The 27354-nt window shown below is 49.2% G+C and overlaps 1 protein-coding gene and 1 long non-coding RNA gene across 4 annotated transcripts; one reads left to right on the forward strand and one right to left on the reverse strand.

The window, feature by feature from the left end:
- The first annotated feature begins 10107 nt into the window (after positions 1 to 10107).
- Positions 10108 to 12327, forward strand: FOXQ1 (forkhead box Q1). Its single transcript, XM_070583959.1, has one exon. It carries the CDS (start codon positions 10246 to 10248, stop codon positions 11479 to 11481), a length of 1236 nt encoding a protein of 411 aa, XP_070440060.1. The 5' UTR covers positions 10108 to 10245; the 3' UTR covers positions 11482 to 12327.
- A 5107-nt stretch (positions 12328 to 17434) lies between these two features.
- On the reverse strand, positions 17435 to 23898 carry LOC139077203 (uncharacterized). Of its 3 annotated transcripts, XR_011529521.1 has the most exons (4): positions 23385 to 23898; positions 20740 to 21066; positions 19521 to 19605; positions 17435 to 18898 (listed from the first exon to the last, which is right to left on the reverse strand). It is a non-coding gene; the product is annotated as an uncharacterized lncRNA (long non-coding RNA). The 3 variants fall into 3 exon arrangements; XR_011529520.1 differs by lacking the exon at positions 23385 to 23898 and having other exon boundaries at positions 20740 to 21147; XR_011529519.1 differs by lacking the exons at positions 20740 to 21066; positions 23385 to 23898 and having other exon boundaries at positions 19521 to 20361.
- Positions 23899 to 27354: the final 3456 nt, after the last annotated feature.

Consider the following 27354-nt stretch of genomic DNA (forward strand, 5'->3'; position numbering starts at 1 on the left):
CAGATCAGCTGTTGCCTGGGGCTAAGGATGGCTACAGGAGCTGGAACTGACTGTAAGGGGGATGAGGCAACTTTTTGTGCTGATGAAAATGTTCTGTATCATGATTATGATGGTAGTTACAGGGGTATATACATTTGTCAAGATTCATTTAACTGTACTCTTAAAATAGGTACATTTTATTACATGTAAAACACACCTCAATAAGACTGTCTTTAAAGCACTATGACATTTTTAGATAACTGAAAATTTGAACTACTGAGTACTTAATGATATTAAAGAATTACCGTTAATTTTGTAGTTATGATAATGGTACTGTGGTTATGTTTTTTAAAAAGAGTTCTTATCTTTAGAATCACATAGTGAAATATTTACAGACAAAATTACGTCTGAGGTTTGTCTTTTAAAAAACGTAGGTGGCAGAGAAATGGGAAGTACAGACAAAACAATATTGGCCATGGGTTGATAGCTGATACTTGCTGAAGTTGGATATTGGATACATGGGGGTTCATTACACTATTCTCTCTAATTTTTTTATAACTATTTGGAACTTTCCATAATAAAAAATTTCTTAGAGTGCTTTAAACACATGAATGATGTCATAGTTATTCATTTCAAAAATAGAAACTGAGCAACTATTCTGAGTGACAGATACTACAGGGCATAAAAATTGTCCAATAGTGTTCTCTCAACATTCCTTTCTATTGCTTCACTACTGATACTCAGTTTAATTTAGCCAAGATTAAGGGATTACATAGGGGCTTTGCAGAAATTTTGAAAGGAAGTTTTGAACACTCCTAAGATTTCAGTATTCGTCATTAAGTCCAATTGCCCTTATACATTCTTCTCTTTTAATATAGTATAACCAGCACTAGTCTGATATTTATTAACCACGATTATGACAATTTTTGAATTCACAGATACATAGCTTAAATGAGAAGAAAAGGGGAAGAGAAATAATCCAAATCCTCTGATAAGGAATTAAAAGTGGTAAAATTACATCTTGTTTACAATTCTTCCCTCACAGGGCACCATTAGTTCAACGGAGAAGGGTTGATCACAGCCTGGCCTGAGAAGAAAGTTGGCCCCATCGACCTCAAGTGAATGGTGAAGGCAGTGCACAAAACAGCAGACATGGAAAGGGCTTTGAAAGTTAAGACTATAAACTTGAGGGACAATTCCATCTGTATATGAAAATAGTAGTGATATGGATAGATGTCTTCATTTCTATGACTTGGGAAGAACTTGGTAAAGAAGTTATAAGAATTTCACTAAGTTCAAAAGGCAGAATTAGAGCAAATCATAAGCATTTCACAAGACAGGTTATTTTTATTTTTGCAAGCATATATGCTGACTAATTCAGTCTGCATTGCCAACGTAGTTCCTAAATATTATATCCACTGTTTAAATTCTGCCCGTTTCACGATGCAGCCTCATATAATTCTGTCAACCCTTTCCAGGTGGTCAGACTATCCCAACAGACTAGTCTGCAGCCCATTTCAGGTAACAGTATAGCCTCCATCTTGGGAGGTTGAGTTAATGTAGAAAGTAGCTGACAACTTGTCGAATGTACCAGTCTAGGCTCAGAAAGACCAGGACAGGTCTTTTCCCAGCTAAAGTTGAACCCCAAAGTCCAAGGCTCATGGAATCATTTGTGAAAAGGATATAGAAATCCCCAGGACAGGCTTATTCTGGCTTAGCACCAGAATCTGCCAAAGAACTAATTGGGAATAATGTAAAACTCAGACTTTAAGCCACGCCTAGAAAATGATAGCCCTAATATTTTTAACAAGGAAACCATAAGCTTATTATTATTTATTGGACTTCTAAAACCAAAGTGCCCATAAAATTTGATGTCCAAAATTGGAACAATTGTAAAGAGGTAAGAGGATCCTCTTAAAATAACTTGGGGACAACAAGCAGAAACTGGGATCGTTCCAGGCAATTAATGTCCAGTCACACCATCTAAAACCACAGCATGTTCCAATAAACAATTGATCATATCATCTTATAAGGATCCTCTACATAGCATGCAACACATACCACCAATTACATAGCTTCCATTGTCACTGGCCAAGTTCATCGTGCTCTGATATCAGCTGCAAACCAAGGAGAGGCCTCAGAAGAAACCAAGCCTGCCAGCACCTTGATCTCGGACATCCAGCCTCCAGAACTGTGAGAAATAAATTTTTGTTGTTTAAGCCACCCAGCCTGTGATATTTTGTTACAGCAATCCTAGCAAACTAATACAGAGGGTAATTTTAAAACTTTTATCAAATGATTACCTAGGAAGTAGAGAAGAGAGCAAGGTGGAAAAAGCAAGGATGAAAATTAAATTTCCTTGAATATATCTCATCTTATAGCTTTGGCTTTGAAACCATGTAAATGTTGTATAATTATGAAACAAACTAAAAACAATGAAGGAAACAAAAAGCAAAATGCACCAAATGATGTTAACCTAATAGCAAGTGTCCAATTATCTCAAGTTACTTTAAAACTTGGTAATTTGACTGTGTGACTGGTGAGATATATCCCAAAGTGGGGGGGCAGGGAAGCAACCCAGCAAGTAAAATACAAACTGTTTTCAATTATCACATTGTTAATAATAAAACTGGAATTGTTATTCTGAAATAAGAACAGATAGAGATGCACACACACTCACAAGAATGACAAATCAAATACATAATTATGTTAGTGTGATATTCTGCATAAGAGAACAGAGATACAGATATAAAATATTAAAACTTAACTAAAAAACTTTATAATCCTATAGTTGAATTGGAAATATCACGTATTTTCTTTAATAAAATTTTTTATTCCTAGTACTGTCAAGTCCTAGAAACAATGACCAACCTAGGAGCAATGAGCACCTCTAGAAATCAGATTTTGGTCTCTTGATGCCATTTCTATCTATAAAGAACCAGGGCTCCTTGGAGAAAGAGATAATATCAGGTATGAGGCAAGAAATATAAAACGGGTCTGGAATATCCTGTCATACTAGAAATCCAGGAAGCTATGAATGGATTTAAACAAATTAAATATGTTTAAAAACTATTGGTTAATCATAATATTTACATAGATGTGTGTATGTGTATCCTTTGCAGGATTCTAGAAGAATCATCAAATTATTTGAAAAGAGGTAAACAAAAGGAATCAAGCATTTAGCCTTCTTTTCTGCATAAACTGTATTTGCAAGTGACAAGTAGTTGATGATGAAAAGGTTTTCTTTAAGTATCAGAGCTTATAAAGAAAGACGGAGTGATGGGACGAGAATGTCACCATCTTGCAACCCTGATGGCGATAGGCAACTGTCATCAATGACTGCAAAGACCATGAGATGAAAGCTGATGGGGAGTTTTATAACAGATGAATCAAGCTTAATCTCAAATCACAAAAAGAGTAAAACCAGTCATAATGAGCCTGCCGACAGAAATCTACAACATCATCAGTACTCTCAAAATAAAATCAAAACTGAATATGGTCATGCCTCTAGAACTGTCAATTCACTGGAAATACAGGGAACAGAGACTATGTTAACTGATACCACCTAATCAGCAAAGTCCAAATGGTAGGAAAATTCTACAGGACAAACCATCTGACTTATTTAACAATTACACTACAACGTTAAATTACAAACAGGGAAGAAAGACCTATAGATTCAAGAGACTTAGAAGACGCATCAACCAAATACAATAAGAGGACCTTATTTGGATCCTGGATCAATCAGACTAATTGCTTATCAAAAATGAGACCATTGGGGAAATTTAAATAGTGGATAGATATTTGGTAATATTATGGAAACATTGGCATTTTTTGACATTTGATAACAGTACTGTGGTTATATTTTTATTTGAAAAAAAAACTCCATCTTTTTTAGAGGTACTGAAATAATTAGAGAAGAAATAATATGATGTCTTGGATTTGCTTCATAATCTATGTGGAGAGTGGGAAGCAGGGGTGGGGGAAACAGTGATGAAACAAGAGTGATCATACATTGATAAATATTGATCGGGATGATGGTTACACGGCCTTCGCTATTCTCTTTACTTGTGTATATGCTGGAAATTTCCACCATAAAAAGTTGATAGATAGGTGGACAGACAGGAGATATTCCCTTCGCAGCTCAATCACAATCTTTCTTATGTGATTTGCAACATGGGTTTTACCCTCTCTGGGCAACCCAACTGTGCTCAGTTTTCTGGAAGAAGAAGAAGCTTCTGACTTTTCTCTTTCTTTCTGGAACATTGGCTAAGGTTTTAGCCACATAGGTCTAAATGGCCCCAGGAAGTTTCCCATTCGCCCAAGAACTTTTTTTCACTTTTCCGGTTTCTACCTGGAAACTTTGCTTGGTCAATTAGTGCCAGGGAATTTGCCCTTCTGGGCATACGAAGCCAGTCTATCCTTGCAAGACAACTTCCCCAAGTGGAAGGGATTGAGAAAGAAAAGAACATTCAATAAGGGCCTAGAATCTAGTAGTTCAGTTATTAAAATTCTGACAACAGCTCTTTTCCTAGATCAAAAAAAAAAAAAAAGTGATATCTAGTAACTGGCCTGGTAGCATGGGGATACAAACTCAAGGTTACCTGTCTCCAGAGAGTGACAGCACCTTCTCCAGGGTCAAACGGGGGAGTTCACCCCCCTTCCCCACAGGCACTAATCTAGACGCTGGCCCTGGCCCCACCGGAAGGGCTGAGGAGGAGCCCTACAAGGATGCTGTTTTGTTTGTATATCCTGACACTTGGAGACCCAAGGATATTAACTAGATCTCATTTGCCACCTGCTGCTCTCCTGCCAGGATCTGTATGACAGCATGACAATGGAGCAGTGCCCAAGGGCATGAGAGTCAGAAGCACCCCTCAGTTCTCCTCATGGCAAGACAGCCACCTTGTCTTGACAAACACTGGCAGAGGATCTGATTTTTAATTTATTATGGAAAGTGACAGCCTCAAAGTTAGAAAGAGAGGACTAGACAATACATTGCAAAGGGAAGCTCAATTTTTCTTGCAAGAAAATGTAAAGAACTTAAAATTTAAAGAACTTCATGTAATAGGGAAACTGGACTAAAACTGGACAAGGAGGGTGTCTCAGACATGTCAGCTCTGAAGGCTGGACTGCGGGACTCCAATATCAAAGCTGTCATCTTAGTGTAATAAGTCATCCCAGGGCGTGCTTTCCTTCTTTGATACTGTTTCGCACACATTGCAGGATATTGTCTCTGAGTTACAGGAGCAGCCAGCTTTCTCAATGAACTCTGACTCTGTCATGCTGTGGCTGATCTCTTTATGTCTTTACATCTTCTGCCCTCCCTCCCTATCCTATCCCAACTTGTGTCTAGTACTTGCTCTCTCCCACCATTACTAGGCCTGCCACCCTGCCAGCCCCCACCTAGAGGCAGCACTCACGGAGCCCAACAACTCTTCAGGGCAGTGGAAGCCCAAAGGGCTTCTTGCTGGTTGTGACCCCTGGATTCTCAAAAGAAGCATCAGCCCTTGGGTCTGTCCCTGGTCAACAACGCCCGGCCCAATCCTGGGATTCTTTGATTCAACTGGACAAAGAACCAGCAGAGTTCTCAAACAGGTGTGGCAAACGTGCAAACAAACAAGCCTGATTCTGTGATGCAGACGTGTCAAAATAGCCAGGTGTTCTCTGCCTACTCCCATGCACACCCTCTCTGCAGGACTCCTCCCAGGGGTGCAGCGTCTACACACGCATCAGCCGGACTGTGAAGATATGCGTCAGAACAGAGCACAGAGCACTCCTTTTCTTCCCACGTTTTCCCTAAGAGAAAGGGTAGAGGGGAGCTGGGCTTCATCCTTAAAGAGGACCTGCACTACCACCTGACTTCCAACTCCACAAGTCAGGGCCCTCTCTGTTCCCCCAGAGAGACATTGCATAGATTCAAAGCCATGCAGTTTGCCGGGGCTCTCAACATTAGCCTGTTCGCTGTGCCTGGGCTTCTTCGGTTCTTCTAACGTAGACTTCTCCAGAGCCCCAGAGCCGTACAGGAAGGCAACTTTAAATGTGCATTCTCATCAGATCCAGAGGCTAACAGCCCGGCTACTGGCAGAGGTTAACGTGGCAGGAAACTCACGGCTGTCTCCAGGCCGCCTGGGGAGTACTATCAGGGGGATTGCTAGTTCCCTTCGTGCTAGGAGGCCATGAGCTCTTCTGACGCGTCAGGTAAGTCATCAATATTTCCACTGGGAGTCAACTTCCAGTCTACCATGTTACCTTAAGTATTTTAGGAACTAAATTATTTCCTTCCCACATAGTGTTTAGGAACTGAGGCAGCGAGGCACTATCAAATTACGCAGTCTTAAATTTGGAGCTAGTTTCCACAGTTAATTAAGTTAGTTCTTGGTGTCTGGAGATGGACGCATTATCTTTCTTTGCTTAAAACCACTTCAGGGAGGCAAGGAGATCATGGAGATGTGAACTCATCCTTTGCTGTAGTTTACTCACTTATCTCCACGGAAATGAAAGAGGGAGGATAAGAGTGAGCTGAGGGGTCTTTCATACCTACAAGTATTCAAAATATTGCACAGGAATTTTTTTGCAGCATCTAGACTCTTAACCTGCACTCAGCCTGGAGGATGTTGTGGGCAGAGATGCAGAGAAGGGATGCCCTTCTCTATTCATTCCTGGTTTTTCATGTATCTGCGAAAGGTGAATGATTTCCTGGCTGTAAAATGGCGGTGAGAGATAATATACCAAAATCAAACACAAAGAGCAAGAGCAGTTTTATTTCTGGTCTTAACTGAAAGCAAACGCAGCACACCCTCAGAGAACGTCCCAATGTAATAGTCCTTGTCTCAGAGACAAGGACTGGGGATACGGCAGCGAAGAAAACAGACAAACCGCTGCCCTAGTGGGGCTTACATTCTAGTTCCTGGGATCTTTCTCTCCTTTCCACACGGCCCACTGCCCACCATTCTCATGTGGGGCCTTCTTTTCCAAAATCCACTGCCTATCTCCCAAGGATCTAAGTCATGAAAATAGAAAAGATTTTCCTGCTGAGAATTTCTGACTCTACTCCACTCCCTTCCCTGCAAACGTTATAGGCTCCAAGCCAGCCCTGAGGCAAGGAGAGGACCCACCCCATAGGGGTGACTGGCCAGTTCTTTCTCCACCTGAGGTGTGGAATGAGGTAAGGAGCGTCTGCTGCTCCTGGGGACAGGGCGGTGCTGGGTAAGAAAAAGGCAAACTGGGATGTCAGGGGGGAGGGGATGTTCTACCTTCTTTGGCAGCCACCAACACTCCTTGTGTCCACAGCCCCAACCCCAGATTGCCCACCAGGGGAGAGCAATACCCCCTCCCATCAGGCCAGGGCACCTGCATCCTGGAGCCTAGAGGTTGAGTGCTGCTATAGCCATGTCTGGCAGTTCACGCTCCATGGCATGAAGAAGTCCCCAGAGGCAGGAATGCACCTGCTGTACATTCAATCTAAGAAAAGGCGAGTGCCAAAAAACTGTGCAGGAACTGAAAGAAAACATGGAGTCCATTCTGATCAGCCTCTTTTGACAGTGGAAGAAAAATGAAAGGGCAGCGTCGAGGTCATGCAGTCACGTGTGAGCGGCAGCAGGGCCCAGGGTGGCGCACAGTTTTCTTCTCTCCTCTCTGAACAACATCCCCACCCACAGGGCGCAGCTCATTGGAACCTCCCAGACTAACACCATGACCCTGGAGCACCTCAGCTGGGGGGTCTGGGGGAGGAGGGGAGTGTAGAAGGAAGGTGTGCAGGACCAGGGTGGAGGAGGCCACCCCATGGAGGGGACTGCCCACTAAGGTGAGTGTTGCTGCAAACCTAGAGATGTTTGGGCTGCATGGTAACTAGGGTATGGCAGTAGCTGTGCGGCTTCAGGCCAGTGGGACAGGTCACCTGTGAGGTCTCTAAGATGGCACTGGGTGTGAGCAAGACACCTTGGCCCTGGAGTCTCTCCAGGGCCTCCCTTAGTCTATGTAGCTAAGCTGGGCCAGCACTCCAACCCGCCAGGGCTTATCTCCCCCATAAAACAGGCCTTCATCCTCTGTGCTGCCCACCTCTGGAGTGAGAATGAGGATAACCTTCCTTGTGAACGCCTTTTATCCTCGGCCAAGTCGATGCCTCTTTACCTGGCTGCTTTCTTGTCACACCCCACTTCCCTCTTCAGGTCCAGGGGACCATAAACGCCCAGGTCTAGAGCTAAGCAGATGGCCGCTCTGCTGGAGAAAAGAAGCCAGTCGCCACCAACACACACAGGCAATAAATGTCAGTCTAATCTCCAAACGTGATCATTTCCCCAAACACAGAAAAATCAGAGCCAGCGACGGTCTGCCATTTTGCCTGCCCCATGCTGAATGCCTTTAAAACTGCTCGAATAAAGATAAGAGAGGATTGTGTACGTTTTCTACACAAAAGGTGGAAAGTAATAAAATAAACATCAAAGGTGAGCGCCCACCTCCTCGCAGCTCCGTCACTATTTGCAACAAAGGCAGGAAAAAGGAGGGAACCTCAGAGTGGCAGGGCAGCGGGTTAGAAGCGCACCCTTCCGGGGGGCCGGGGCGCCCCCTCCGTGGAGTGTTGACACCGCGGATGCGCCAGGCCCCCAATGTCCTGGGAAGGAGAAAGGTCCCCCTGTCCCGACCGTCAGACACCGGTGCCACTGAAACCACAGCAAAAGTCCTCAAGGAGAAGGAGTGGAAAGAAACGGCCATAAGCACATCGTGCTCCCGCGCCCGGCCCGGGAACACGCCCTCCCCGCCGCTCCTGTTGACCGTCGTCGTGGCCCGCGCACAGCGCGGCTCCGCCGGGTTCTCGTCTGGAGGCGCCCGCAGGGGCGCTCGCGCAGGCGGAGCCGGGCACCCCGCACCAGACACAACCGCCCCAGGAGAAGACGGGGACACTGCTGCTCTTCCCCAGGAGCCACCAGCCAGGTAAAGAAAAAGGTACAGGGAGACAAAAGAAAAGTGAAAGTCGGAGGCCATTCAGTGGGCAGGAGTCAAGGTCATCCAAAAAGGCGTATACAATTTCAAGCCCAGCATTTTATTCATTGAAAAGGGAAAGAAGACAAAGAGTCCTCAAAAGGAAATCATGAGAAGGGGCACAGCACGTGGCTCCTGCAGGAGGTCACTGCACAGTGGGTCCCGCGCAGTCTCCGCTCTTCAGCGCCTCGTCAGGGACAAGACGGGTCGCTTTCCGAAGTAGCACCCTTTTCCCCACCCGAGGAGCACACGCACACCGGCGTAGCTTAGGAGGGCTGCAGGCCTGAGCGAAGTCCCTGCTGCCGGGGGCCGGGCCCTTCCAGGTGTCCCCCCACCATGCCCACTCGCCAAAATCGCCTTCGTGAGCTCCAGGGCGCAGGGAGCCCTCGGGGCGGACAGGACTGCACCTGAGCTGAGGAGCAGATGGGCGGGGCGGGCACACACGCACACTCAGACACGCGCACACCCCCACCCGCGCGCACGCTCCCCATTGGCAAGAGGCGGAGGGCGGGGCCCGGCAGAGCCAAAACAAACAACCTGCGCCGAGCGACTTTGCGGCCGCGCCGCCGCTGGCCCCAACCTGGTGCGCGCCCGCCGGGGAGCCACCTCGTTCCCCCACCCCTCTGCCGTCGGCGCCCAGGCCCCGCCCCGCGGAGCTGCTGCAGGGTTATATTGAGCCGGTCGAAGGTGGAAGCGAGACGTAGCTGCGGCCCGCCAGCGCGGAGATGCTGCTCCGGAGGCCGGGGGCTGGCAGGCGGCTGCTGACGCCACGGCCTCGGAGACTCGGCTCCGAGGGCGCTCAAGGCTGAAGGCGCCGGACCCTCCCCCAAGGGTGGCACGCACACCAGCCTGCACGATCTCCGTGCCCCGAGGACGCCCGCCGGGGGCCTGGAGCCTCCAGTGAAGAAGCCTTCCTGGTCTCTGGAACGGAGAGCAGATGCACGCGCTTATTCCCTCCAGCGGGAAATCCCACGCCCCGTGCGCTGGGGAACTCGAGAGTGGACCCGCACCTCCGCTCGCATTCACCCCGCAGTCTCTAAACCTCTAACTGAAGAGAGTACCCACCCAACTCCTCCCTCTCCGCCCCTCCTAGTTCGGCCAATAAGCACAACTCTTCCAAAGAAAAATTCCAGCGGAAGAGGACTCTTCTAAGGAAAAGAGACTGTCCTCGCAAAAGGAGCGAGAGCTCCCGGAGAGAAAGACGAGGAGCCCTGCCACCGGCACCAGCTTCCCAAGACCGCGCGAAGGAAAAGGGTACGGCGCCGGGCGAGGACAGGGTGCGCGGGCATGAAGTTGGAGGTGTGCGGCCCCCGCGCGGCCCACGGGGACAAGCCGGGTAGTGACCTGGAGGGCGCGGGCGGCAGCGACGCGCCGTCTCCGCTGTCGGCGGCCGGAGACGACTCCCTGGGCTCAGACGGGGACTGTGCGGCCAACAGCCCGGCGGCGGGCGGCACCGCCAGGGAGCTGGCGGGCGGCGGCGAGCGGCGCTCGGGCGGCGGGCCAGACGCCGAAGAGCAGGGCCGGGCGGCGGCGGCGGGGGACGCGGACGCGGAGGCGGGGGCGGCGGGGCCCGGCGCGGGGAGTGCGGGGGGCGGCGAGGGCGCGCGCAGCAAGCCGTACACGCGGCGGCCCAAGCCCCCGTACTCGTACATCGCGCTCATCGCCATGGCCATCCGCGACTCGGCGGGCGGGCGCCTGACGCTGGCCGAGATCAACGAGTACCTCATGGGCAAGTTCCCCTTCTTCCGCGGCAGCTACACGGGCTGGCGCAACTCGGTGCGCCACAACCTCTCGCTCAACGACTGCTTCGTGAAGGTGCTGCGCGACCCCTCGCGGCCCTGGGGCAAGGACAACTACTGGATGCTCAACCCCAACAGCGAGTACACGTTCGCCGACGGGGTCTTCCGCCGCCGCCGCAAGCGCCTCAGTCACCGGGCAGCGGGCCCCGCCCCGGGGCTTCGGCCCGAGGAGGTCGTGGTCCGCCCGGCCGCCGCGCCGCCGCCGCCGCCGCCCGCGCCCGCCGCCCCGTCCTCGCCCGGCGCGCGCTCGCCCGCCCGCCCGGAGGGCCGCGCCAGCCCGGCGGGCAAATTCTCCAGCCCCTTCGCCATCGACAGCATCCTCAGCAAGCCCTTCCGCAGCCGCCGCGACGGGGACGCGGCTGCTGGGGCGCGGATGCCCTGGGGCGCCGCGCCCTGCCCGCCGCCGCCCGCGTACCCCGCGCTTCTCCGCGGCGCGCCCGGCGGCGCCCTGCTGCCCCTCTGCGCGTACGGCGCGGCCGAGCCCGCGCTGCTGGGCGCCCGTCGAGCGGAGGCAGCGCCCGCGGCGCCCGTGCCCCCGCCCGCGCCGCGCGTCCTGTTCGCACCCCTCTCCGCCTCGGCCCCAGCCAAGCCCGTCCGGGGCCCGGCGGCCGGCGGCGGCGCGCCCCTGTACTGCCCCCTGCGGCTGCCCGCGGCCCTGCAGGCGGCCGCCACCTGCGGCCCGGGCCGGCCCGTGAGCTACCCGGTGGAGACGCTCCTGGCCTGAGCGCCCCGCTGAGCCGGCGCGCAGGGCGCCGTCGGGGACGCGGCAGGGCAGGCGCGGGGCTTTGCACTTTCTATCCAGAGGAAAAGAGACTTTAAAGGAAAAATCTCCATCAAACGTGCCTTAAAGCGAAAGCCTTTTTCACAGAGGTGTTTTAACTTAGTTCAGAACATTTTCCTTCGTCTTTATAACTTTACAGAGGACCAAAGTTCTTCATCAGTCTTAGTTTCCTGACCAAGCCTGTCCCTTCCTCCCCTCACAAAGACTTGTCCTCTCTTCTTTCTGCCCAAGCTCTCCCTTATTCCTGCAGTTTTTGTCGCACCTTCCTATTTGTCCCTTAAAAAAAAAAAGGAAAAAAGCACATCGGGGAACCATTCTTTATAATAAACGATATGACTACTGTTTGGGGTTCATTGGGACCCGCTCCCTGTGTGTCTGTGGCATTTACAGGGATGGCTGAGGGTAAGAGGTGTCAGAGAACCCTCAGTCATTTCTCTGCTATTGACCATTGCTTCACTGTGCCAAAAAATTAAAAAACATATATTGTTGGGTTTTGTAATTAAATTATTTATATATTTTTGAAACCTGGGTTGAAAATGTTGCAGGCAACGGGCTACACCTTTATTCGTGGTTCAGTGATCTCTAACGGTGGTCTCCCTGTGCCAAGCCATTTCTTTAAAGGAAAAGTTAACATTATGTATGTGGGGTGCCAGGACACTGCCACATGAAAGCAAGTGTAATGTTTATTTTTAATATTATTTTATTTGTGTCTGTGTACATATTCATGTATAAGTTTTATGAAACCCAGGCATAGCGCTTATTTTTTAATAAAACTCACAACTGACTTTAGTACTTCGTGGTGATGGGTTGGAGATGGAGAGTTTTTACAACCTCCCTCTCCCCCAAAAAACGGGTTCAGGTTTTGCTCTCAAGAAACTTCCTGTGGGGGTGAAAATAGTTTCCTGAACAAGCCCATAGAGGCGGAGGTGGACTGCGGGTTTCCGCGCCTGGCCACGTGCTGTACAGATCTCCAGGATGGGACTTCTATAGATGGACTTGCCTAAACTTCAAACCGACGACCTCTGTAAGAATTGGCTTGTTACCAGAACAAACGGCAGGGTGCGTGCCCCTCTCCCCCAAGAATCCTTTAGCAGACAAGCTGAGTTATTAACAAGCTTATAGTCAAGCTGACATTTTCAAGTAAATTGGTTCTGATCCGGGGCTCCAAGAGGGGGAAGCAATCTGGCGTGAGACTGTCTTAACACACCAAAGATTTCTTCAGGGCAGTTTTAAGAACAACTTGAAAGTCAGTGTTTTTGTCAAAGCAAACATCCACCTTTTCAGGAATCCAAACGTTCATTTGGGTAGGAACCAATCCTAGTCTTTCTCGCTCTCCTCTTTGGAGGGAGGGGAGCGTGTGTGGAGGTGGGGCTGCCAGCCTATTTCACGTGTGATCTAAAGAGAAAACCCCACCTCCCAGGGGGCAGAGACAGTTTCCCATATTAAAAATGGAAGGTTTTGATGAGAGGAAGTGCCAGAAGTCAGTGTGAACACCTATTCCTCAGTGAACTCAGAGTCAGCGGGGTTCGGACAAATTATGCATTGCAGTATTCCAAAGAGTATCACAAAGTGAGAAATTCAAAAACTGGAAATTCAGGCCCTACTGTTGCTCCTGTCATTCTTGGGCATCTCATCCAAGACAAGAGGGTGATCTGGGATCTACACACCACAAGGTGAAAAAACAAAGTGGAGTTTATTTCAAGATGCTGTCTTTGGGTGTATGGGAGAAAAAGCCAAGCCCCAAGTCTAGTTAACAAGTAACAATCTTGACTGAGTTTGGTTATATCTACTTAGTAGTCATAAAGACTGATGATAATAGGGTTGAATTATGATAAAAGGTCGACATTTAAGTGGAAATTTGTGCCCACAAAGCCAATAATTAGACCAGAACACTTGGACAGACTTGGGAGGGGGACACAAGGGGCTCACTGGGTTCAAATGACTGGGACCCAGAGGCTCAGTTCTTTGCTTTTGTCTTGAAAGCACACTCTAAGGTTGAAGGAGAGCAAGGAGTCAGCAGCATAGGGCGCTTCCCATCTCTGATTCCAGTAGACCATTTCTCTCCGACTCCGTGCCTTGCCTTCGAGGGCCACGTGTCACCTACTTCTAAATCAGTTTGGGAGAGCCATTATTTTCATTCCTACCTTGACACATGACGACTGTTCTGCAAATGGGGCTTTTAAATCGCGGCTGATTTATTTATGTTAAAGAAGACAGAAACAGCAGGGGAAAAGGGAAAGGTGACACTTTTAAAACCACAGCTGTTCCCCCCCCTCCTCTCAAAAAAAATCTTTCTTTCCTAGTGAACACTCTGGAGTCGGGTTGCCTGGGACTGGGTTGACAGAAGTCCTCTCCCTGGCTTCTGGTCCCCTCGCCGTCTCCCCAGGTACCGTAAGGTTTGCTACAGCATTCTCAGAGTCGCATGAACTTTGCGCCCCTCTTCGACTTCCAAGTTCCTTCTCCCACCAAGCAAACGACAATCACACTCGCGGCCCGGGTCGTGGAGACGAGGGAGGGTCCAGGCTCCGCCGCCGCCGCGGCCTCTCCACACCCCCAGCCCCGGAGTCTCGGCCTCTCTCTGCGCGGCGGGAGGAGGCCAGAGGGCAGGGAACCGCACAGGCTCCCGTTCTCCTGGGAGAGCGGGAGGGGCCACGTGGGCTCTGAGTGCAGGCGACGCTCCAGTTCCGCGGGAACTCGGGCCTTCCGCGGAGAGGCTCGGTGGTGCCTGCAGGACCCGACCTCCGCCCGCAGCGTCGGCGGAGGACCCCGCTGAGACCTTCCCTTCTGGCATCCGCCCAGAAAACTGGATTCCCCAGAGGCGCCCGGGCCCCCCCGCACCTCGGCCAGGGGCGGCCACGGCCGGCCTGCCCGCCCCTAGCCCACACTCCCCGCCTAACCCACCGCACCTGTCTCGCGCGGACCCCCAGCCCCCGCCCCCTCCCCCTCTCCCTCCTCCTTCCCCTCCCCTGCCCCTCCCCTGCCCCTCCCCTAACCCACCGCAGCTTCTCGCAGGGTTCCCCAGCCCCGCCCCCTCCCATAACCCACCGCACCCTTCTCGCGGGACCTCCCAGCACCTCCCCCCAAACCACCGCACCCCTCTCGCGGCCCCCTAGCCCTGCCCCTCGTCCCCTAACCCACCGCACCCCTCTTGCGACCCTCCAGCCCCGGTTCCCCTCCCCTAACCCACCGCACCCCTCTCGCGCGGCTCCCCAGCCCCCGGAGCCCCTCCCTTAACCCACCGCTCCGCTCTCCTGGATCCTCCCAGCCCCGCCCCCACAATCCACCACACCCCCAACCCACCACACCCCTTTCGCGGCCCCCTAGCCCCGCCCCACGTCCCCTAACCCACCGCACTTCTCGCGCGGATCTCCAGCCCCGTCCCCCACTGGCCAGCGGGCCGCCGCCCACCTGTGCAAACACTAGGCTGTTGAGCTGAGCTGACCCTAGGCCTCAGCAGGGGGCGCGGACTGCGGGGGAGGGGAAGCGGGGGCCGTTTAGTTTCGAAAACGCCTTTGGATACCTGTCAGGTTTGCCTGGAGCTAGGGACGTCGTGGGCCGAGGGCTCCGTGGGCCAGTTTTCAAAGACCCCCACTTCTGGCCGCAAGTAGGGGCTTACAGCCCTCTTTCCCCTCAAGCCCCTGGAAGAACCAACCCTTCAGGCCACTGAGGACAAACCCGTGGGGAACTGCTCCAGCTAGGCCTCCGCTTCCAGCGCCCGGAACCTGCTCCAGGCTGCCCGGCCAGGCCCTCCCCGGCCAGGGATCAAGTCCGCCGCCTCGGAAGGCTGAAAACTTCTCTGGGGAATGACCCACGACATTCTGATCAGTGTGAACCCCCTTCTGATGTAGAACATGAGGCTCATGAATCCCGGAAGCATGGGGCCGGCAGGTGGTGAAGGGCCAGGACAGTGAGTAGAACTGGGAGTCAGATCCTTGATCCCAGATGAATTCTCAAAGAAAAAAGAAATCAGAGAAAGTCTCTCCCGTAGCAGATGAAGATGGATTCCTCTGGGGTGCCCAGGGTTGACCTTGTGGAGCTGGAAGCGTGACTAAGGAGAATCACCTATGCCCATTCTGCTTCCACTGTGACACAATTTCCCAAACTTGACATTTTTCTGCCTCAGGAAATGCATGTTCGCGCACAAAATAGAGAGTTAAATCCCCAGACTTTCTTGGATAGACCCGAACCTTATGAGAAAACAGGGCCCCAGAGAGTAGCTTAAATGCTCCTTCATGCCCTACCCAGATGGAAACCAAGATCCAAGCCCCGCCCGCCACTCCCCCTCCCCCCCTTCAGAATTCTCTCCACTGTAACACAATTATCTGGATAATTCAGACCAAAACATACTTTGGCCTGAACTTAGTTGAAATATTCAGATCATTGTCTCAATTCACTTTTATTAAATGGTGGGTAGATTTCCCAGATTTGTAAATGGTTTCTTTCCTTCCTAAGAACTAATCCCTCCCATCCCCATAACTGTCCTTTTCTAGAGGAGGCCGTGTCCGCCCTCACCTGGGAGACCCTTTCAGGTGACTGCATCAGGCAGTGCTCATGCTGCCACAGTGGAATTGGGCGCTGCTTCCTCTCACTTCCACAGAGCGCTGAACACATACCCCTGCCCAGGACAGTAAGCAGAATTCTGTGCTGAAAAAGAAGGGTCTGCAGAGGACTGAGTGTGACTCAGTCTGGTGACAAGCACTGACAAGTAGGTGCGCCCCAGATGGTACCTCTCCCACTTTCCCAAACAACAGAAACAGCCTCCTTCCCACGTTAGAAAGAAGATAGAACTTCTTACAAAAATTCGCCTTCCATTTTTATCTTTTAAAAAAATGCCAACTCAGCGCACTCACATCACTGACAACTTTCTTAGGTGCTAAGGGACTTTGTTGGCATCAAACGTACAAAGATATTGCTTCTCTGTTTTACTTTTTTAATTCTTTAGTTTATAGTAGCTGTGCTTTGCCTGGGTTCCAGAACTTAGACCCCAAACAGTCCTTCAGTAAATATTTCCTGCTTCCATCCCCACAGTATTCCTCTCCAGTAACAGACTTGACAGTTCTCTAATGAAACCATTAAACTTTTGCTATGCGTTAACAACATAATTTGTTAATTCTTAATGTTGTCAACTGGTATCTTCTTCAAATAAGTATCTTCTAAGGAGATCAACATCAAAAGCACAAAAATGAAACTCTCCCCGGATTCAAAGTCCTCTTTCAAACTGGCAAAGATTCCACGGGGATGGAGCGCTGCCTGTTGTGCGGCATCTCGGCCCTGCATCTGCTCGGCACTGGTAGGCTGGATGGGGGATTAGAAGCAAATGTTCCTGTCCTTTGCCACCTTATACACACACTGGAAGATAACTGGAAGTTTCTGGTGAACTACAGCCAAACAGAAGCATTAACATAATACCACGTTTCCCTTACCACCCCTGGACCTTCTCTTCAGGAAAAGTTTAACTTAAAAGACTTGCCATAACGGAGCTTTTTATCACATCTGTTTGGAGCCCAAAATGATATAAATATTCAACATCTTTAACGTGTATTTGTTGTTTCTGATCACCAATTTCTAACCATTAAGGGAAAAGGTGGAAAAGTTTCCCAACCTTTGGTTGGCTGCACTGACTGCAGTTAAATGTCTGGTAATGCTCAAAATCACAGAAGTGGTCCTTTCGAGAAAGAACTTGGAATGAAAGCTCCAAGAAGACCTGAGTCTAAATTCTGGCTCTGTCTCTCCCAGCTGGGCCACCTTAGGGAAGTGCCATCCGTCTCAGCTTCAGTAGCACAGGCCTGGAGCTAGAACACCTCTCACATGTGAAAACCTGCACAGAATGTCACAGATGCCACGCAAGTGGATGCGCTTTCTTTCCCCTAGACTCAATCAACTGGGGAATCAAGTGTGTATTTCATGGATAAGTTTTATTATAGCATTATTAACATAATTACAATACTCGGAGACACAACAAAACATATTGGAGACCATCAGGGTACAGTGACACACACAACTTGTTATTCTAAAGGATCGCAGCATGTACATCCAATCACATTTTCCCCCAGTGTGTTTTCAACAACTGAAATTTTGCACAAAATCTCAGCTTTTGGAATTAGGTGTAGAACACCAGCATGCTTATTTCACAGACAGGAAACCAAGGCTGAGGGAGATTGGGCTGTTTTCTAGAAGTTTCATCCTAAGCAAGGCATCGAGGGCTGCTTTCCTGGCTCCAGTGATGGCTCCCAGGCCAGTGCTCTGACCCTGGGATGAGAGGAGCAGATCAGTCCTTCATTTGTTGGTTTAAAAACAAAGTCTGAAGATGCCAAGCGTGATTCTCAGGGTAGCAGAGTTGATATAACCTAAAAATGCAACTAGCACCAAGGGACTCAAGGCATGGAAACAATCATGCATGTGTGTGTACAAATATAACATGAAAATACTAACATTAAATACAAAAATAAAATAAATGTGGGAACACTAAAGGAGGGCAAATCTAGAAACTAGAGAAAAGCCCTGAAAATACCAACCCAAATAGTAATAAATATTATTATTTAATACAGTGTATTCCAGATCCACTCTCAGGCCCAGGAAAAGCATGAATGATCAGGGTTACATGACCCCTGCAGATAGACCCACCCTCATTTGGGGGAGCTGGTATTTTTCTGGAGGAGTCAAACTTTGACCTGCCACCCCAGCGTCTGCCCCTTCCCCTGGTCCCAGCACCTAACCGCTCTGGTGGAGCCGCCTCTCTCTGCAGGGTACCACTCTGCGGGTTACCCTCTCCCACCTGAGGCAGGCCAGGCCTTCTCTTCCCCAAGACTCCCACTCTGGAGCAGTGGGACTCAGGGCCAAACACCAGCTGAGTTGATTTGTCCCTGGTGCCCAATGAAGAAGTCCATTCGCTCCTCCTGTGGGACCCCTGGAGCTGCCCCAGCTCTTCTCCTTTCCGGGAAAATCCTTCCAATCAAATCCTACTTTGCCGACATGAGTCACGTCCCTGTGTTGGTAACCTCCTCACCAGCCTGCGAGGTTGGCCCAGGCCTGGTGCAGGGCAGCCAAGAAGGCGTTCATGCTTGCACCCCTTTCCCTTGTGAGCAAGTATCCTCTTAGAGACCTTACTCTATGACATACACAGGGCCCAGTAGGAGGATATGGGAGACGGGGAAGCTGGGTGAAGTCTGAATGGGGGGGTCAGGCAGTCAGTGCAGCTCTCCTTCTCTGAGGGACAAACAAGCAGCAGAGGGATGGTCACTCAGTGAGACCGAAGCACAAGTCACCAAGCTCAGCTACACAGGGACCCTCCAAAACATCGGGGTGAGTGAAGGGAGGCAGTCCCAGAAGATTACATCTGTCTGATTCCATGTATATTACCCTGAAAAAGGCAAAAGGGACAGAAATCAGATCAGGTTGTCAGAGGCTGGGATGGGGGACTCGAGGGGTAATGAAAACCATCTACCTCTTGATTGACAAGGTGGTTTCATGACTGTATACGTTGGTCCAAACTCAGTCTTGTACCCCTTAAAAATGTGTGTTGCTGAATGTAGATTATACTTCAATAGCCCTAACTTAACAAACTCATAGAGAATAAGTGCTAAGACTTACTGTATGTTCCAGCCCAGGGATATTTCCCAATAACAGTTTAAGGGAAATAAAGCTTTATTTATGGACTTTTGGGTAGCTGGAACAAGTTAGGGGAGTATTTCTGGAGGAAAGGTGACCTTCCTAGCACCTCTTAAATCACACACAGCACTCACTGCCCCTTCCCACCCCGGGTGAGGCAGCCCATGGCACTGGAGCCCACTCCACCCCACCAGGGGAACTGTCTCAAGGAGCACCACCGAAAGGGGACACGATGCCAGGACTTCCCCCCCAGGTGTTCTTCCCACATTCAGACACATTGTTTTCTTCATCTGGCCGGCTGGCTGAGAAAGCACCGAGGGGCTAAGGAGCTGACAGCCCAAGTGGAAGAGAAAACAGCATTTCTGCAGTCCCACCTGCTTCCTGAAGGCCGGATTAGATCACAAAGCAGCTCGTCAGGGATGTCGCCAACTCTGTGACCTGGGTCGACGCCCAGCACCCCTGCAAGGAAAGGGCGCCCAAGAGAGGAGCCAAAGATGAAACTACCAGGACCGCGTGACACAACCCAAACCTATCAAACACACTCGCCCACCAACACCGGCCCCAAAACAAGAGAGATTGCACAAACACAATTCATTCGCTCTGCTCCCTGACCCCTATCTGCACCCCAGTTCCATAATCACAAGTGTCAGGATGCTGGGGCAATGTTGAGCAAGCTGCACACTTCTGACCCCTTCGAGCAGTTACACAAGTCAGCAATCTGAAACAAGATAATTATTGGTTTTCATATTTATTAGCTGAACTCTTTTGAGTAATAGCCTCTGGGGACATTTATGAACGCAGTAAAGGACTTCATCATTGCTAAGTACAAAGTGAGGTGGCTCCTTCTGGATTTGAGCTGAAGCAAAACCTCAAGCCCATGCAGTGCCTCTGCCCAGATTCAAGCCAGGTGAGAGCGGAGACCAACGCCCTCAGTCTGGGGCAGCTCCAGCTGCTGCTTCCTTCCCAAATGCTTGTGGAACTCACTCGAGGGTCCGAAGTCAGTAAAGGATGTCAGCCAGTTTGGATGCAGTAAAGATAAATCGAGCAGATTTTCCAATATGTAGCCCCAGAATGACTTGCGACTGAAAAGAGATGTTTGGTGGCCCAAGTCACCTCTTTGAGCCGTGCCCATGAGCAGAGTAAACTGCTTGAGCTAACAGATTTGGCTTCAGAAACAATGCTTGCCCAATAAGGCTTTCTTAATGAGTCACAGGAAATTAGAACTAGCATATCTTTTAGTCACAGTTGACTCAACAGACTCACGGTCCAGCCCACGTCTGAGGCCAATGGCTGGTTGCTTGCACAGCATGATTCCTGAAGGGAACTAGGACACTCCGCCGGGTAAGATCCTCTCCCCAGTCTCTGATGGCCCCACACCCTCCCCTGCTCGCTCTGCTGTCTGAACAGCACCATTGGATTCATTCCGTTAAGTTATACAATAAAAATGGGGCATGGGCTCTACTAAGAGGTAAAAGGAGGAAAAGGGGAGCAGGAGACAGGCAGTCACTCTTCCCTCACAAGCAACTTCCTTGAGCTCTCGCTAATTGCACCTTCAGGGCCAAGTGGACGGCCCTGAGGCCGTGGGGTACTCACGGTCTAGGGAGAACACACATCTGTCCATAGACAAACACAGCACACATGACGGTCTTCAGAAAAGCTCCCCGTGCCAGGCTTAAACTTGTGTCTGCTATATTTCACTAGCAGAGGTGTTAGGTAGGAATGAAACACTCCTGGTAACTGCAGTGAGTTCAATTCTTACAGTGAATATGGTGTTAACTTCTGCTGCCCACAGGCCACAGTCAGTTTCCCTCTTGGTGCTCACTTTTCCTTTGTCCCAGGATGTGAAATAACTCCATATTGTGCGCTTGAATAAATTTGCTTTTAAATTTCTTCAACAGATCATTTTGCTCCCACCTACAGCTTTTTACCAAAGTCAGAAAACAAACACAGGACTTAACAAAATACACAATGTACATTTAGAAGTCAGGCTCTGGAGAAATGGGAGTGATACAGGACAGGGCGGGTAGAGCTCCAGTGGCTTGGGAGGGAGCCACGCCCCTGCCTGTCCCTCCAGCTGGGCTCTTGGGTCAGAGTGGCTCGGAAGCCCTGACTCCTCAATTCCTCCCGCACTTCCCCTCTTGGCTGTTCTGGAGAATGAAAACGTGCTGTTAGCGCTGAGCACTCCTCCAGCCAAGCGCAGGCCTTAGCTCTGAGTTGGAAGCAATCTAAAGGATAGAGGGGATCGCCACAATCAAACGTATCGGCTCATGCTCTCTGCTCCCTGCCGGGCCCGGGAAAAGTCCAGTTTAGACAGACTGCTTCCCAAAACGTTCTGCTAGTGATGTCTGTTCTGTCACACCCACACAAACCTGTGGATTCCTTCTGCCAAGTTCATGTTGCACTCCTGGAAGGAGACTCAGACGATCTCAACTCTGGGCTTAGAGAGAAACGCCTGGCAGCTAGTGTCAGAATGATGATAATGAGCTTATGTCCCTCCTTGCATGCAGGGAAACTCTTTTAGATGCTACAGGGTCTTCCCTGGAGAAATGGGCATGCCCCTGAGCCGCAGGCTGGGCAGTCAGCAGTGCACCATCACCTCCAGGAGCATGGAGGGCAGCAGGGCCCAGACCACAAAACTGGGCAGCAGGGCCAGCAAAGCCATGGAAGAGTCTCTAAAATACAGAGCAAGGGCCAGGGAGCAGGACTAGCACTGGGAGAGGGCTGAGGCAGCCCAGCGCTTTGGCCAGGACTCCCCACCTTTGCACACCAAGCACTGGGGACTGCCCATTCAGCCCCTCTTAGTTGGGGCGTTCCCGAAAGCACTCTCCGAAAAGAACTGGACTACAAGTTTAGTTGGGAGGTGCAAGAAATACCAGGAGGAAGACAGGAAGTTGAGCCTGTGAACTGAGGACAGCACATAAAGGCTGAGTTACCACATCAACTACTGCTCTGAGTGACTGTAGCTGAAGGCTGTGTGGAAGCTCCGGGGACCACAGAAAAGGCCTACCTTGAGAAGACCCGCACTAATGGCCAGAGGAACACCCGTGTTCCCTGCCCTGGGTGGAGAGGTTCTGGGGTTGGTGGGAGCCGGGGGATGTTGATTCCTTGACATTCTGGGCCACCTTTCATTAGGCAGAGTGGCTTTCCATGCCTTCAAAGAAAGCCTTCACGCAGATACCAGCAATTGAAAACATCTTATAGATCTAATCCAGGCCAGCTCAGCCAGGCCCTGGGAAAGTAAAAAACATTCTCCAGCCTCACACTAGGCTCTTTCAGTCAAGATGATTGAAATCCTCCATCAGCATCCTCCAGCAGGGACAGTGTTTGGGGATATGGTCTCTGATTTGTAGTGTTTGCCAATTTCTGTGGTGTAAATACTCCTAGTGTGGCTGATTTCAAGCCATCGACAGTCTAACACTGGATGCAGCGTTCCTGACTGGTTAACAATTGGTGGTTGTGTCCTAAGCAGTAGAAGCCTGCTCTAGCACACCACTGCGCTTGGCAGGGGATCCCCAAGGCTTGGGGCTCAGGTGTTGAGCCACTGGCCTTAGCCTCATCATTTGCTGTCACCTGGGGGAAGGGTCTCTTGTTCACAGTGACCCCTACAATGCGATCCTCAACCCAGTATCAGCTGTTGCATCTAGAGCTGATTTTTAAAGTTCAAGTGTTGATTTCAGGGTTAAGAAGCAATGTAGCATAGTAATTAAGAGCACAGACTCTGAAGCCAGACTGCCCCGGTTTGAATCCCAGCTCTACCATGTTTTATCTGTTGTAACGTTAGGCAGGTTACTTAACCTCTCTGTGCTTGTTTCCTTACTCATAAAATGGGCATAATAATGTTAATAATAGTAATTACCTCACAAAGTTCTTGTAAAGGTTTAGTGCGTTATTATATGCGCAGTGCTTAGAACAGTGCCTGGCACATAGTAAGCAGGACTTAGAGTTAGCTGTTATTATCTAGGAATGGGAATGAGCAGTTGCTAAGCCAGAACCCTAAGAGTATAACGAAGCGGTCTGGCTCCTGAAGATGCTGCATTTCCATCAGCTGGAGTCATATCGAGAATTAATTCTGGGAGAGAGAGACACACATACTCTGCTTGATGAGAGAACCTTTTTAAGCCACAATCAATGATGCAGTCCTTTTAACCCACGGTCTCAGGAGAACAAACCTACCTTGTTTTAGGATTTGCACAGCAGCAGGCTCAGGTAAAAGCTATTTTTAATAATGGATTACTTACCTTTCTTTCATATCTGTGGCGTTTTGGTCTGTCATATGCTTTCAATAAAATAGGGAGGTTCCCGTTGAATTATATGCATAGGAAATCCAAGGGTAAAATGAAGTTCTCCGACCGATTTTGATCAATTCCAAACCTTTGTAAGCACCTTTCTATGTGCCAGGCACCCAGTACTGACGACAAAACAAAAGCAAAACATAGCCCCTGCCCTCCAGGTCTCCTTGTGCGTAGGCGAGGACCATGCCCATGGGAGCGCTGGACCAGAGGCAAGTCTTGGGACCAAGTGGCCGTAGATGAGGAGCATCATTCCTGGGCCCCAGGGACTTGGAGAAGGCTTCCTGAGAGCTGTGCTATTTCCACTGAAACTTAAACCATGAATAAGGCTCAGGTAAAGGGCCAGGGAGTGAAACGGAAGCTTTCCAGGTGGAGGGAACAACATGTTCAACAGCCTGGAGCCAAGAGAGAGCACAGCACACTCAGGGGAGAGGAAATCGTCTTCATCTGTGAACTGCAGAACCTGTGGTGTGTGGAAAAGGAGACCAGGAAGAGAGGTTAATAAAGCCAGATCATGAAGGCCCTTGGTGGTCATTCTGAGGATAATGGGGAGAAACTGGAGTCTAAAAAGCAAAAGACTGATGTCCCCTATAAAGATCACCCTGGTTGCTCTGTGAAGAACAGAATGGGGGAACACCACCAGAGGAAAGCTAGAGGCTACTGCAGCTATCTAGGTGAGACAAGGCAACGCGATCAATGCGCCCACAGTGGAGATGGAGAATGAGCAGGTTCCAACCAGCGTTGAGGTGGGTCACTGGGACCTGGAGACTGACTGGATGTGGAGAGGCAGGAGAGGGACACTGGGCAGGTGGAGGCCATCCTTGCAGCAAGGGCATCAAGAGCCGACCCTGTTATGCGTGGGGGTGGGGGGTGGGTTGTTCAGTCCTTAATACAGTACACAAATAAAGGGGTGCCATTCATATCACAGGCATAAGAATTTTGTATATCAATTACAATTTTTACCCAAAAGTGTTTTGAGGAAAGTATATTTTTCTCATTTGCCCAAACATACCGTGCGAGCTTGCCATGGCCCCAAGTGCAGTTTGGACTTAGACTTTGAACATACTGAGCTTGAGGTGCCTATAGGACATCTAAGTTAAGCCATCACAAGCTGTTAAATAAGCATGTTTGAAGTTTAGGAAAGACCTGGGCTGGAGAAGCAGGTGGGGAAACACCAACATATAGATAGTTTTTACAAGCATGGAGATAGATGACATCATCCAGGTGGGTGAGCTGAGCAGAGATTCTTAATTTGGGGTGTTACAGACTTCTTTGAGAATCAGTTGAAAGATACACAAAAATACCATATTAAGTCTATATCAAAATTTTTATATATATATGGCAACTTCAATAACACAGTTGCTGAAGCTAACAGTCAAGTGCCCCTGAGCCAAGGGAGAAGACAGAAGCCAAGGATGTAATACTGAGAGTCAAGACATGAGCAAAGGACACTGGGAAGGAGGAAACTGGGAGAGTGCAGAACTGGGAAAACAAGGAAAAATCGTGTTTTACTAAGAGAAGAGGCGTCCAATAAGGCCAAATACAGCAGGGAAGGCAAGGAGAGTGAGGTCTGACTATCCAGCAGGACCAACAGTAACCTTGGGGAGCATCTGGAGCTGGGAGCCAGGTGGGGATGGGTTTGGGCGGGAGCAGTGTTGTGAAAAATCCTCTCAGGAACAGTGGCTGTGAAGGGAGGAAACGGATTAGGGAAAAGCAGGAAAAAGAAGGAGTCTAGAGAAGTTTACTCTTCCTTTTTAGGAAAAAACACATGAACATTCTTAAGTGTTACTGGGAAGGAGTCAGGAGAGAGGAGAGGCTACAGATGCTTGAAAAGCAGGAGTGAGGGCGAGACTAGGGGGCAGTCACACTGGAGACACTAGGGCCCCCAACAGGGGCTCATCACAGACACCTGGCTCATGGGTGGAGGTCTGAGCCGCTGCAAGGACCCTTCCACCCCATCCCCCGTCCTTGTACAAGCCCTCACTTCAGCCTGAAGCTAAAGGCGGCCAGGCTGAGAGAGGCTCCCTGCAGCTAGTAGATGGCGGAACTGATGAAGGGGTGGCAGGAAGAGAGAGTATGACTGATTTTGATTCCTTAAACTGAGGTGGAATTAAACTTCCACTGGAAATTGTTCTGCCTCTCGTTGTGCCTACACCTGTCTTTGGGATGGGACAGTATGAAATCATTGGAAGAGTGGAGTTGGGGGTCAGATAGTCCTGGGTCAGGTCTCAACTCTGCGCTCAATAGTTGTGTGCCTTCCCACTACATACTGAGTCACCCTGAGCCTCTGTCTCTTCATCTGTAGAGTGGTATAATGGAACTGCTCTTGCAGTCCTCGCCGGGGGCATGAGGGTTAAATTAGAACACACACACACACACACACACACACACACACACGGGTTTGTTAAGTACAGTACAGGTACGAGGTATGGCACAAATGGTAATCAGTGTTAATAGTCCACCTCAGCCTTTATGATGAAATCAGATTCTCATCAATCAACTTATAATTATTATACAAATTACACAATTTACACAATATGAGGTAGACACTTGGGGGGAAAAGAGTTCTTCAGTACCTTTTAAATAAATTACCTGGAATTTGATCTACAGGATTATATTATTTATGTTGCAAATCGAAGTCGTATAGGTCTTTGCCAACATACATATCATATCACTCATGCCAAGAAATATAAACTTCCAGTGTTACTAATTGTGCAATTAACTTATTTTGTCTTTAAAGGAAAAATACCCCCACACATTTAGGAACTAGGAGAGAACACCAAAAATCGAGTAAATACAGTGGATAAGATCACTTGACCTTCCCATAAGAATTGTCATCTGGTAAATCAAGAAAATTCACTGCAAAAGTTTATTAATGTGAGAGTAACAAAAAAGTTGTGTATTCCTTCTTTCCTACTTGAGCAGAGCTAGTGAACAAAAGATAAACAGAATTCATCCACTCAATTGTTTTTTCAGCCCGGTGATTCTCTGTTGTCATCGTTCACACTGTTCAAGCAGAAATAGGCTCTGTGAGCTCCACGGTTTATGCACCTAAGTGATTAATCTCATCTTAAATTTGTGTTTCTCTGTTCCCACCAGAATCCCTCAATTTTCTGTTCTCCCCTTCACTCTTTCGAAGTAGAGCCAAGTATTCTCCTCACTGGAAAAGGGCCGTGTCTTCGATCCAAGAAAAAAAGAGAATGAGGCAGGTTGCTGCCTGGATCTTACAAAAAGCCTGTCTGAATCCAAGGGAGCAGAAAGCTGCCACTTAACAGCGTGTCAGTATAGCTAAAAGGCTAATTTGCAAAACCACATAGAGCCAATAGAATCTCCTCAAACTGAATCCCTACCTCACCCCATCCACCGAAATAATTGTCCAGAATTGCAAAGATTTACATGTACAAAGCAAGCCCGTAAGAGTGCTAGCAGCAGGCATGGGAGAGTCTGAAGTCTTCACGGGCAGGGCCCCTCTTAGCACGGTGCAAACCCTAAATGCTGTCCAAGAGAAGGCAGGTAACTTTGACTCCATAAATATTGTGAACTTCTGTTTGCTTAAAAATAGATAAACAAAGAGTGCATTTGTGATATATCTGACAAATAAAGGCCAATGATAAATAAAGACTTTTATAAATCAATTTTTTTAATTACTAAAACCCAAAAGAAATGGACAGTGGTCAAGATGAGACAGTTTCCAAAAATAGAAATGCAAATAGTCCATAAACATGTGAAAAATATTCAATCTCTCACAATTAAAATGTGAATTAAGACAATAATGACTTGCCATTTGTTGCCCATTGGCAAACATTTAAAAGTTTGATAGAACACGGAGTTGGTGAGGCTTGGGGGAAATAGGCTGGTCATACAGTGTTAATGGGGTTGTAAATTGGTACAACCTCTTTGGAGGGCAATTTGGCAATAT

The sequence above is a fragment of the Equus przewalskii genome, chromosome 19 (assembly GCF_037783145.1).
Source record: "Equus przewalskii isolate Varuska chromosome 19, EquPr2, whole genome shotgun sequence".
NCBI lineage: Eukaryota > Metazoa > Chordata > Mammalia > Perissodactyla > Equidae > Equus > Equus przewalskii.